Source organism: Poromitra crassiceps (genome assembly GCF_964638095.1).
Source record: "Poromitra crassiceps genome assembly, chromosome: 2".
In the NCBI taxonomy this organism is placed as follows: Eukaryota; Metazoa; Chordata; class Actinopteri; order Beryciformes; family Melamphaidae; genus Poromitra; species Poromitra crassiceps.
The window spans coordinates 91,959,194-91,972,761 of NC_139624.1; the positions used below are offsets into that span (position 1 = coordinate 91,959,194).

At 43.1% G+C, this 13,568-nt stretch overlaps 1 protein-coding gene across 1 annotated transcript in view; it reads left to right on the forward strand.

The window, feature by feature from the left end:
- cUnh18orf63 (chromosome Un C18orf63 homolog) overlaps positions 1-13,568 on the forward strand; it is a gene marked incomplete at both ends in the record, with an annotated part of 44,545 nt that overhangs the window by 8,099 nt on the left and 22,878 nt on the right. Inside the window, 3 exons of the mRNA XM_083631847.1 lie at positions 1,646-1,757; positions 11,600-11,676; positions 11,818-11,930. Of these exons, the coding sequence (XP_083487973.1) occupies positions 1,646-1,757; positions 11,600-11,676; positions 11,818-11,930 (302 nt within the window). The remainder of the gene's footprint in view (positions 1-1,645; positions 1,758-11,599; positions 11,677-11,817; positions 11,931-13,568) is intronic.

Consider the following 13,568-nt stretch of genomic DNA (forward strand, 5'->3'; position numbering starts at 1 on the left):
GCCATGATGAGATCGGCAAAAGTTTGGATAGACTGGATTGCTTCCCGCAGCAGCAATGCCTTTTTTCCCCACACTGCTCGATAGACAGGTAGGAGATTACAGCCTCTGACTGGCAGGGGCTCAAAACTACGATATAACAACTTTTTATTCATTGGTCATTCATTGTGATATAAATTAGTGACATTTTCCCCCAAATCCTCATGGTTCTGTGCTGTTGGTATTTGGTAGCCTCTCTGATGCCTGCAGTGCAGCGCATCAAATGAGCCGCGTCAATTAACGATAATGACGGGAGTCTCGCGCAGCAGCAGAATGATGTATTCGCGCAGATTTTCAGTCCTAAATATCAAACATGTTTGATATGATCGGGACGGCCCCGATGAGGCTGAGAGCAGATCGGGAGGGTTAAGATTGGATCTGCAAACAGCTCACACTACAAGATAATCGGTGCCGAACGTCGGGCCCGACCAAGCTTGGCAAGCTGCCAGGCCAGATTTCTCCTCCGATTCTCGGGAAGGGTGGATCGGGCATAAATCGGCCCGAAAATCCTGTAGTGTGAGCCACCCATTCGTCTTTAAAGCCCCCCTCCAGTGTATTTTTGTAATTTTTAAGATATTCCATGTGTTTTAAGTTCTTTGAAGTAGAAGTAGAAATTAGCAGCACAAAAAAGAGAAAAAGGAAAATCTCTAATTATATATTTAGCAAAAGGTTTAAGGGACGGTTTAAGAATAGAGTTGGAACTGATCGATTGTAGGTCCAGACGACATTTGGGGTAATAATAATAAATCGCTGGATATGAGACGACGTCAGACTGTAAATAATGACGGAGGGGGCGGGACGTCCGCTCTACAGGGGAAACACAGAAATATCGGCCGTCTGTCTCAAAGTCATATTAGTCAGACTGATAAACTCTGGGTTCCCAGATTGGTTCAAATTCCAAAACGTAACATTTTCTACACTAACCCCCCACCCCCCCAACCAGCGACACAGCACCTTAACCCCCCCCACCCACCCCCAACCAGCGACACAGCACCCTAACCCCCCCAACCAGCGACACAGCACCCTAACCCCCCCAACCAGCGACACAGCACCCTAACCCCCCCAACCAGCGACACAGCACCCTAACCCCCCCAACCAGCGACACAGCACCCTAACCCCCCCAACCAGTGACACAGCACCCTAACCCCCCCAACCAGTGACACAGCACCCTAACCCCCCCAACCAGTGACACAGCACCCTAACCCCCCCAACCAGCGACACAGCACCCTAACCCCCCCAACCAGCGACACAGCACCCTAACCCCCCCAACCAGCGACACAGCACCCTAACCCCCCCCACCCACCCCCAACCAGCGACACAGCACCCTAACCCCCCCAACCAGCGACACAGCACCCTAACCCCCCCAACCAGCGACACAGCACCCTAACCCCCCCCACCCACCCCCAACCAGCGACACAGCACCCTAACCGACACAGCACCCACCCCTAACCAGCGACACAGCACCTAAGCCCTCCACAAAGCACAATAATTCAATATTTATATAAAGTCTGTGTTAAAAGTCTGTGAACTTTTCTTGTGTGTGTGTGTGTGTGTGTGTGTGTGTGTGTGTGTGTGTGTGTGTGTGTGTGTGTGTGTGTGTGTACTGTAGCTGGGTGCCCCTCAGTGTGTGTTGCCAGTGATCCTTCAGAGTTGTGTGTCGTACTCTCTGACCAGCAGACTGGCTCCCAACTGGAACAAGGCAGGACTCTACCTCGTCTCTGGTAGGCTCTACACCCCCCCCCCAAACACACACAGGCACACACACACATTTTCCATTTTCAAAAAAGGGGCTACATCCCTGGCCGAAAAGTGAAGCCAGTGCACAAGTGCCTTAAACCTGCATTGGTTATAATGTCCTGCAGTCATATGGAAGTCAATGGGAAAATGAGCCTACTTCTCACTTGCTTTATGACCTCAGTAAACACAAACAAGTTGATGTTCTCAATCTCTAGTTTCAAGTCTTCAATGCATCATGATGTTCATTTTGTAAATGATCCTCCCATTTAGAGTCAAATAGCTGCTAAATCACACAGGAAGGGGGATGGGGGTGTTGCGTTTGGGGGGAAATCTGCCTTTTCTTTCTTTTTTTGCCCTTGAAATGTTCTCTCCTGATTCTGAATATAGCTGAATCGCTTGGTTTGACCAAGAAAATACATTTTTTACAAGGATTTTTCAATGGTGGGGGCTGAAATCCCATGCCGAACCTGGAAGAGGGCGCGAGTACGCTTTTTTTAGACCAAGCAGCATGTAAACTCTCTATTGAAAAACCTCTAGCCCAAGCAGCATGTAAACTCTCCATTGAAAGATCTTTAGACCAAGCAGTGGAAATTCTCCATTGAGACCATTGAGATACAGTATATTAAATATGGAGAACGTGTCTCCACCTCCTCCTTGTATGCTCTCGAGATTTAGGAACAGGATTTTGCACAGTAGCTCCGTTGGGTTGGAACCTAGTGGGAGCCAGGTCCCCACCCCTCTGAACTTTTTACATAGCTGCTGGTTCTAGCTTTGCGTACTGCATCGTGTATTTATATACAGTCAAGTCAAGTCAAGTCAAGTTTATTTGTATAGCACATTTCATACACAGAGGCAATTCAAAGTGCTTCACATAAAATGGTTGACAGGAAAAGAAAAGAAAAGAAGAGAGTAAAACGGACATTTAAAAGCATCACAACAAAACTTAAAAAAAAAAGAGTATAAAAAGTGCATTAAGCAACTTCATTAAGCTCACAGGTTAATAAACGAAAAAAAGAAATAAAATGGACATTTAAAAGCATCACAACAAAACTTAAGAAAAAAAAAAAAAGAGTATAAAAAGTGCAATAAGCAACAGGCACGGCAGTTGCAGAAAGAGCTAAAACTTATAGAGGACTCATTGGGTTTGCATAGTAGCTGTCAGCAGTTAAAAGCGACGGTAAACATAAAAGTCTTTAGTCTATTTTTAAAAGTAAGTAAGGTTGGGGCAGATCTGAGGTCTTCAGGCAATTTGTTCCAGCTAGCAGAAGCATAGTGGGTAAATGCAGCCTTCCCGTGATTTGATTTGATCCTAGGGACAGTTAATAAGCTGGACCCTGTTGACCTAAGAGTTCTAGACGGTTCGTAGCATGGGAGCAATTCAGCTATGTATTTTGGGCGTAGGCCATTAAGTGATTTATAGACTAATAACAGTATTTTAAAATCTATTCTCTGACACACTGGCAACCAGTGTAAGGACTTAAGAACTGGAGTGATATGATCAGCTTTCTTAGTCTTCGTTAGAACTCTAGCAGCAGCATTCTGAATGAGTTGAAGTTGCCTAAGTTCTTTTTTGGAGAGACCAGAAAAAAGGCTATTGCAGTAGTCTAACCTACTATAAATGAAGGCGTGAATTAGTTTTTCTAGATCCTGTCTGGACATGTATCCCCTAATTCTTGCTATATTTTTAAGATGATAAAAAGCAGATTTTCTAATTGACTTAATGTGGGAGTTAAAGTTGAGATCAGAATCAATAATAACTTTATATAATAATTTTTGACTTGATCCTTAGGCTTCAGCGATCGAGACTCAAGGCATGCAGTGATTTTAAGCCTTTGTTCTTTGGGGCCAAACACGATCACCTCAGTTTTGTCTTTGTTTAGCTGTAGGAAATTCCTTTCACATCCAGTTATTTATTTGATCAATGCACTGGCACAATGATTCTATGGGGGCATAGTCAGCTGAGGAAAGAGTTATATACAACTGAGTGTCGTCTGCATAGTTATGATAGGCTACTTTGTTTTTTTGCATAATTAGGCCTAGAGGGAGCATATAAAGGTTGAAGAGAACGGGCCCCATAATGGATCCTTGAGGCACCCCACATGTCATCCTAGTTAGGTCAGATGTGTAATTGCCAATGGAGACGAAGTACTTCCTGTCTTGAAGATAGGACTTGAACCACTGGAGGACCGTACCCGATAGCCCAACCCAGTTTTCCAGTCTGTCCAATAAAATTGAGTGGTCAACAGTGTCAAATGCAGCGCTAAGATCCAGTAGCACTAGAATCGAGTTTTTGCCTGAGTCTGTGTTCATTCTGATGTCATTTATGACTTTAGTAAGTGCGGTTTCAGTGCTGTGATGGGGGCGAAAGCCTGATTGGAGTTTATCTAGGAGATCATTTGAGGTTAGGAATCTATTGAGTTGTAGGTAAACAACCTTTTCAATTATTTTGGCTATAAAGGGGAGATTAGATATTGGTCTGTAGTTACTGATTACCGATGCATCAAGGCTACGATGGCTTGGCTTGTGGCACTGGCGCCGGAACAAGGGGGACATGGGGACATTTTGTCCCCCTTAAAATTTGGTCCCCCTAAAAAAATTTTTTTTTTTTTTTTTTAATCTGAGGGGGCAACTGCCCCTGACGCTTAGAGCCCACTTTACAGTGTTTACACAGCCTGTGATGCTTGTTAAAACCGTGATCATTGTGGGATTATTACACCTGAGACAGACAGACCTGGACTCTGTACTGCACTCACTGTCATTGGCTGCTGCTATAATCGTATATACGGTTATTGTTATTTTATTTTTGTGTTGAGATGACAAGTTTTGCACTGTGTTTCGAAGTGATAATAATAATAATAATAATAATAATAATAATAAGTTCAGTGTTTCTGCCTGTGTTGCTGTCTGTTGTAGTGTAATTGTAAAATGACCTAAAGGGAGAGCAGGTCACCAAGTGAGTGAGAAAAGGAGAAAATACTGAATAATGACATCACTACAGTATAATCCTAATGTTAATTTAAAATTAGATATTCCTCTAAATATGGCTAAAAATCATCCAGACGTTCAAAAAAACGTCAATTTCTCTTGCCAAAAAAGATTTGAAAAAATGGAAAAAAAAATGGAAAAAAAAATTCAACAAAAAAAATAAAAATTTCCCCCTAATTGCAAACTTGTTCCGGCGTCACTGGCTTGTGGCAATGCTCTAGCTCTGTAAATATGGCACTTTAAGTTCTAATAATCTTTGACTCGCCAAAAGTGACCATGCGGATTCCCACTATGAGGTCAGTTTATCAAAATGACGCCTGTATTCCTACAAATCAGAAACTATGTTCGATCCAAGATTCAGGCCTTTGAAGCGCTCCCAAATGAACATGCTCTTTTTGATGTTTTGCTGAGCCCTCCTCACTCCAGGCACCTCATCTCTAGATTTGTATGTCTATTTGATGATGACTGCACCATGGCCTCTACTGAGATGATTAGAGAGGCATGGCAGAAAGAACTTGGTACTGAATTATCTGACATTATATGGGAAAGGAGCCTGTCGGTTGTACAACTCTGCTCAGTTAATAGCAGACATCAGCTGATTCAATTTAAAGTCGCTCACCGTCTCCACTACTCTAAGCAGAAATTACACAAGATTTATCCTACTATCTCACCACTGTGTCAAAGATGTCAAGTATCGGAGGGCACACTGTCTCATGCCTTCTGGTTCTGCCCTTCACTGACGGGATTCTGGGCCAGAATATTTGACTGGTACTCTAAGGCCTATGGGGTGGCCCTTCAGCCGGAGGCAGAACTCGCCATCTTCGGCTGCTCAGAGTCTTCTCTGAACTTTCCTACAGCTGTGCAACAATCTCTGACACTGGGGACAACTGTTGCCAAAAAACAAATTCTGAAGGAATGGAAATCTCCCTCTCCACCCTCTTTCCAATTGTGGTTGACGGACATGACCTCTGTTATACGCATGGAGAGAGAGACTTAGGTTCCTGAGAACCAATGCACTTAGAAAGTTTGTGACTATCTGGGACCCGTTTTTGGTCTACCTCAACGAGGCTAGGGGTGACGGGTGACTCGCCCGGCTGGCTTCTCATAGACCCCCTTGAGTGAAATCCCAAGTATATCATTTACAAGAACATAAGCACCTTAGGTGGTTGGCGGCACCACTTTGTAATGTTGATTATATTGTTTTGTTTTGTTTTGTTTTTTCTTTCTTTCTCCTGTGTCTGAGCCTGTTTGTCTGTTTTGTCTTGTTTGTGTTCTATAAAAATGTAAAATATGAAAAAAAAAAAAAAAAAAGACGCCTGTATGGAAATCTGATTTTCCTTGTTAGAGAATTGAGGAACCGGGATCAGTCTGTCATCTCAGCTCCTAGCAGCCAGACTCTGGGCTGCTCGAGCTCGGCAACGTAACATCATCATATGGGGGAAATTATCAGATGAACTGATCTTTGCAGCTCTGTGTTGATTAGCTAATGTTTCCGTGGCATTTTGATTAACGTTATGATTTAATTCCTTTTGGAACAAATGTTCGTTTAACAATTTTCTTATCCCATTTTTATCCCCCATTAGTGCTAATTTTTTTAATTTATTTATCCTGTTTGCTGCTCCACCCTCTGCCGATCTGGGGAGAGCCGAAACTGACTCCATGCTTCCTCTGAGACATGGGCAGTAGCTAGCCACTTCTTTTCGCCTGACAGGGGAAGCTTCACTGTTAGGACATAGCATGTGGGAGGATCACGCTATTCCAACGAGTTCCCCTCCCTCCGAACAGGAGCCCCGAACGACCAGAGGAGGCACCACTTCAGCGACCTGGATATTGCATGTTTTGGTGAGGGGTTCCTATATGAAGGAAACCCCCAGGGGGCATGGAGAGAACATGCAAACTCCACACAGAAGGGCCCCACCCGGGCGGTGGGCATTTGAGGACATGCAGACGGGCACGCACTCCTTAATGCGCTCATGTGCTTCACAGGTGGGGATCGAACCCAGGACCTTCTAGCTGTGAGGCGACAGCGCTACCACTGCGCCACCGTGCCCCCCAAAATAACAGATAACAGATTAAATCTAACTGACGCTTCATGTAGGCTACGTAGCGTTTACTGGGCAGCCCAGCGCGGGTCTGGGGCTCTAACTAGCGTTAGCGAGGCTGCCTGGTCTCTTCTGTATATCCTTCCAACAGCTATGAGAAGAAAACTCCCCATGCTTTACCCCAAATAAAACCTCCAGTGTCTACCGTACTTGTGTGACTCTTACGTAAAATTATAGTCATAATAAGAACTCTCTAAAATGATAGAAACCACATTTTGAAAAAAATTATCTGATCTGTCTACTGTGATTCTTTAGTTTGGCTAATTTCCCATCCACTAACATGGCGGAGGTGGGACTTATGACCTATACTGGGAGCCGCCACAAGGGCAGTGATCTAAGATGCTTTGGCCTCACTTCTAGAGAACTCATATCCTGTCCATTCTATTTACAGTCTATGATTGAGACCAAGCAGCATGTAAACTCTCCATTGAAATATCTCTAGACCAAGCAGCATGTAAACTCTCCATTGAAATATCTCTAGACCAAGCAGCATGTAAACACTCCATTGAAATATCTCTAGACCAAGCAGCATGTAAACTCTCCATTGAAATATCTCTAGACCAGTGGTGCCCAACCTACGGTATGCGTACCGTAGGTGGTACTTGCGCCCCCTGCTGGTGGTACTTGGAAGGCTCTGAAAAAAAAAAAAAAATGTTTTATAGTTTTTGTGCAAAATCCATGGTGGTCATTAGTAGTAGTTTTCAAACATGTGAAAGTGGAATAATAATAATAATTATTAATATTATTGGCAGTGTTTCTCAAGGTAGGTGGTACTTGCGCCCCCCCTGCTGGTGGTACTTGATCCCTGGAATCCCAATGTTTAAATTATGAAATAAACCCAACTTTAAAATCAATTGTAAAACATGTTTATCTATCAAAATAATACTACGAATGAAAATAAACTTGTCATCATTGAAATTGAGGTTTATTTTGTTGTCTTGAGATTTAGAAACAAATATTTGTTTCTGACGGACACTATACCTGTTGTGCATGCACAATTACCTGCCCGCCCCGCATGGTTACACAAGTGGTGAACAAAGACGAGGAGGGATGCTAAAGTGCATCAAAACGGGAGGGAATAAAGAGCTGTAGTAGAGGAGAGCAGCAACGATGAAGCACAAGGAGATGAAGACAGCAGTCAACCCAGCACAAGTGCAGCTGCTGCAGGTTGCACATAGGCTGCAGGTTGGTATAAATTTGCCTCCTGCGTGAACTGTGCATAGCTGAATAAACTGTATTTTAATGTCGTCATATGGTGGTACTTGGAGAGCCAACTACTTTCTCAGGTGGTACTTGGTGTAAAAAGTTTGGGAACCACTGCTCTAGACCAAGCAGCATGTAAACACTCCATTGAAATATCTCTAGACCAAGCAGCATGTAAACTCTACATTGAGACCAAGCAGCATGTGGATTATCCATTGAGACCAAGCAGCATGTAAACTCTCCATTGAGACCAAGCAGCATGTAAACTCTCCATTGAGACCAAGCAGCATGTTGACTCTCCATTGAGACCAAGCAGCATGTAAACCCTCCATTGAGACCAAGCAGCATGTAAACTCTTCATTGAGACCAAGCAGCATGTAAACTCTCCATTGAGACCAAGCAGCATGTTGACTCTCCATTGAGACCAAGCAGCATGTAAACCCTCCATTGAGACCAAGCAGCATGTAAACTCTTCATTGAGACCAAGCAGCATGTGGACTCTTCATTGAGACCAAGCAGCATGTAAACTCTTCATTGAGACCAAGCAGCATGTGGACTCTTCATTGAGACCAAGCAGCATGTAAACTCTCCATTGAGACCAAGCAGCATGTAAACTCTCCATTGAGACCAAGCAGCATGTAAACTCTCCATTGAGACCAAGCAGCATGTAAACTCTCCATTGAGACCAAGCAGCATGTAAACTCTCCATTGAGACCAAGCAGCATGTTGACTCTCCATTGAGACCAATCAGCATGTGGACTCTTCATTGAGACCAAGTAGCATGTAAACTCTTCATTGAGACCAAGCAGCATGTTGACTCTCCATTGAGACCAAGCAGCATGTAAACTCTCCATTGAGACCAAGCAGCATGTTGACTCTCCATTGAGACCAACAGCATGTAAACTCTACATTGAGACCAAGTAGCATGTAAACTCTTCATTGAGACCAAGCAGCATGTGGACTCTTCATTGAGACCAAGCAGCATGTAAACTCTTCATTGAGACCAAGCAGCATGTAAACTCTTCATTGAGACCAAGCAGCATGTAAACTCTCCATTGAGACCAAGCAGCATGTAAACTCTCCATTGAGACCAAGCAGCATGTTGACTCTCCATTGAGACCAAGCAGCATGTGGACTCTCCATTGAGACCAAGCAGCATGTAAACTCTCCATTGAGACCAAGCAGCATGTAAACTCTCCATTGAGACCAAGCAGCATGTAAACTCTCCATTGAGACCAAGCAGCATGTGGACTCTCCATTGAGACCAAGCAGCATGTAAACTCTCCATTGAGACCAAGCAGCATGTTGACTCTCCATTGAGACCAAGCAGCATGTGGACTCTCCATTGAGACCTAGCAGCATGTGGACTCTTCATTGAGACCAAGCAGCATGTAAACTCTTCATTGAGACCAAGCAGCATGTAAACTCTTCATTGAGACCAAGCAGCATGTTGACTCTCCATTGAGACCAAGCAGCATGTAAACTCTTCATTGAGACCAAGCAGCATGTAAACTCTTCATTGAGACCAAGCAGCATGTAAACTCTTCATTGAGACCAAGCAGCATGTAAACTCTTCATTGAGACCAAGCAGCATGTAAACTCTTCATTGAGACCAAGCAGCATGTAAACTCTTCATTGAGACCAAGCAGCATGTGGACTCTTCATTGAGACCAAGCAGCATGTAAACTCTCCATTGAGACCAAGCAGCATGTAAACTCTTCATTGAGACCAAGCAGCATGTAAACTCTTCATTGAGACCAAGCAGCATGTGGACTCTTCATTGAAAGACCTCTGGACCAGTGGTTCTCAGTCGCGACCCACATTTCTGATTTTTTTTTTATACCACTCAAATTTATTTAACAAAACATAGTGCAGTAATACACAATGCCTTCATGCACTGTTAAAACGTGTGGGGATATTAGGAGCAATTTATTTTCATGATTTATTCTTACATACCCCTAGGGGGTATGCGTACCCCAGTTTGGGAGCCACCGCTCTAGACCAAAGGGTTTAGACGCTCTAAACCCTCCATTGAAAGCCGTTGATTTCGGCCATAAGCAGATACTGCAGCTGTTTGCTCTGCTGCACACAGAGGATGTTTGTAGCTACTCAGGTTCAAGGCTGCTCTGGAGGTGTGTGTGTGTGTGTGTGTGTGTGTTTGTGTGCATGGGCGTGGCCTGTGATCAAAGTAACAGATGGGTGTTGCGCAACCTAGCCTATTTCACCTTGGACCCAGTCTGATATCTAAATAACTTTGGAGTGTGTGTGTGCATGCGTGCGTGTGCGCGCTTGTGCGTCCTTGCACACTAGTTAAAGACCACATGAACCGGGCCTCAGAGAGGGTCGGTGACGTATCAGACTGAAAATATTGCCTGAGAGGAAAGAGGGTTGAGAGGCGGGCCATAGCGTGCCGATGATTTGATTTGACAGTTCTGGGGACTGGAGTCGACCGTGCTAAACTTGCACAATTTCTCGCAAATGTTTTTATTTTATATTGTTGGCAAATGACCATGGTATACGCGAGATAATCAACTCCTAGGTGTGTTTTAAACGATTTTAATGCACTTTGTGGAGGGAACCACCCTCTGCCTGCAACCACCCTCTGCCTGCGGCGTCGGGTGGTTCTTTGCCTCCACGTCATTCATTAAAATCATCTAACGCACACCTAGTCGTTGATTATCCCTTGCATATATTGTTTTATATCCCAGCACTACTGTAAAGTCTGGCAAAGTACTGTATACAAAATAATTTGATCATTTCCAGGTCTTGAATAGTTAGTAAAAATGTGTGGAAAAGTCTGGAAAATGTTGTGGTTCACATCACACATCATTATGACCCAGCTGCTGTCAGCATGCATTATATCAAAATACGCTGCACTAAAATCACATCCAGTCAAGAACATAGGGTCTGGCCTTGTTTGAAAGGTAAGAAGCTATGGAATATGAATCAAGTGTAATAAACCTACGTCTATTACCATTCCAGAGTAATGGAGATGCAATAAGGGAAAAAATAATATTTTCATCCTGTAACGTCTTATAATAAAACCTGGTTTTCCCGCTGTCTGTTTCTCCAGGGAAAGACTTTCTGATGCAGAGTGGGAGGCTCAATGCTGTCAGTAGGTTGACTGAATTATTTCCAATACGCTTTATCACTGTAAATACTAATCATCTATTCACAAGGCTGTCTTCAGGGAACATGCACAGAAGTTATTATGAAGCAATGCCCATATTGTACTTTTTTTATCATGTAGAATATTTTAATTAGGTATAGTTTTGCAAAGCATTTGTGTGATATGTGAATGTTATGTTATATGTGAATTTCTTGTCATTTTCCAAAATACATATAAACTAAAACGCATAAAATAAATGATATCAATTTATTCTACAATATCTGCTATGACAAACTACTTGCCACCTTGTGAACACAAACACACGTGTGTGTGTGTGTGTGTGTGTGTGTGTGTGTGTGTGTGTGTGTGTCTGTGTCTGTGTCTGTGTCTGTCTCCGTCTCCGTCTCCGTCTGTGTGTGTGTGTCAGGTATGCAGCTGAGTACCACTGAGAACCAGTTATGTGTGAGCATTGAAGCCAGCACCGTCATACTGCATCCAACCAGAGTGAGTCCACACACACTCACAAAACAAAACGTATGTGTGATGTGGATATCAGGTATGATACGTGTGTGTGTGTGTGTGTGTGTGTGTGTGTGTGTGTGTGTGTGTGTGTGTGTGTGTGTGTGTGTGTGCGCGCGCTGGCAGCTGGAGGACTTTGAGCTGCCTCCGTTGGTGCTGAGGAGCTTCCGCAGCCGTCCTGACTCCGTCCTCCACACCTTCTCTCACGGAGGAACCATCTGGTGCCACATCCTGCCCAGGTGGGCTGGGCAGTCAGAGTACTGACAAATCCTACTCAAGTACAAGGAAAATTACTTGTACTTTAATCTGTTAAATCTCTATTCTAAACCCTAAAGTCCCCTTTCTTGACTCTCTTAAGTTAAGGTTTGGCATATTTGTTTTTTCAGTTTAATTTAGTTTAGTTTCATTCCATAAAATTTCCATAGAGCATCAAATCATGACTTGAAACAAAACAATATACAAACATTAATAAAAACTAGGCATGTGTTCTCCAATGGTCTTGTTTTATTTCTTTTGACTATTTGTCTCTTTTATTCTGTAGACCTTTTTATTGTAATTCTTATTCTTCTTGTGTCATATTTTTGTTTTGAAACTTAGAAAAGTGTTGTGCAAAAGGTATTATCATGATGTGTAATGTTAGAGTGTAGAGTTAGGGCTAATGTACACCGCCTCCAGAACAGATGCGGTATGGCTCCGGTACGGCTGTGAACAGACCCACACTCATGTAATCTGTCAGACGGATGCGGGAAGCGACAAAAATAGAACAGGTGCATAATTTTTCCGTACTGCATGTATCATGTATCGCCCATCAATTAACACAGGCGAGAGTCGATCCGTCAGTTTTGCCGGATCCGCAACGCAGCCGTAACGTATCTGGTGTACATTGCCTGTTAGAGTTAGGCATGTGGTCGGTAGGTTACTTTACTGTAGCTACCATTTTGACCAGCTTGAAGTAACCGGCTGTTATTTGGAATTTTGTTTGATTCTAAAAACATAGCAAGCTTGTGAGTTTTGGGATTCAGCAGCTACTGCAGACTAAACCAGTAGTTGTCAACCTGGCGTCCGTGGACCACCAAAGCCCTCTGAGACATGCTTGTGAATTAGGGCTATACGAATTTACTTGAATCCAATCTGTATTTATTTATTTTTTAGACCATATATAGATAGTCAACACAATTGAACACAATTAGAGAATGTAGAAGAATGATTACTTTGTGTGATAGTTGCACTGTAATCTCTCTACCTACAATACAAGATAGTCGTGGAATTCTGGATGAATCACGTCTAACAATATAACTATTGTCATTTGGTTCTGAGAGACAACATCTCATCAAATAGGGTCTGTGGCTCTAATGTGGACTGGATTCAACTGGATTCGGGGTCCTTGATATGAAAAGTTTTAGGTCCTGTCCTCACCGACACAAACTGGTTGTTATATTGATTGTGGCCAACAGGAGACGCTATAGCACTGTGTAAATACAGCAGTGCCTGGTCTGTACTGTAGGGTAGAGTCATACCTTTTCAATATTCACAAGTTATTCTCTCTTACAGAGATGGAAAGTACTCAAGTACAAGTACTCAATTACAAGTACTTGAAATTTACTTTTACTTGAGTACTTTTAAATAGGCTACTTTTTTTTTACTCTCATTTGAGTCATTTCCTGGACTAGTACTTTTACTTGTACTTCAATTAATTTTCACTAAAGAATACTTTTACTTGAGTAGGATTTGTCAGTACTCTTTTCACCTCTGCTCTGTTGTCAAGTATAACTCTCTTGCTGCTCTCTCTCCCTAATTACTTTCTCTACATATTTATTCCATGCTCTCTTACACATTGTGTGTGTGTGTGTGCGTGTGTGTGTGCGTGCGTGCGCGTG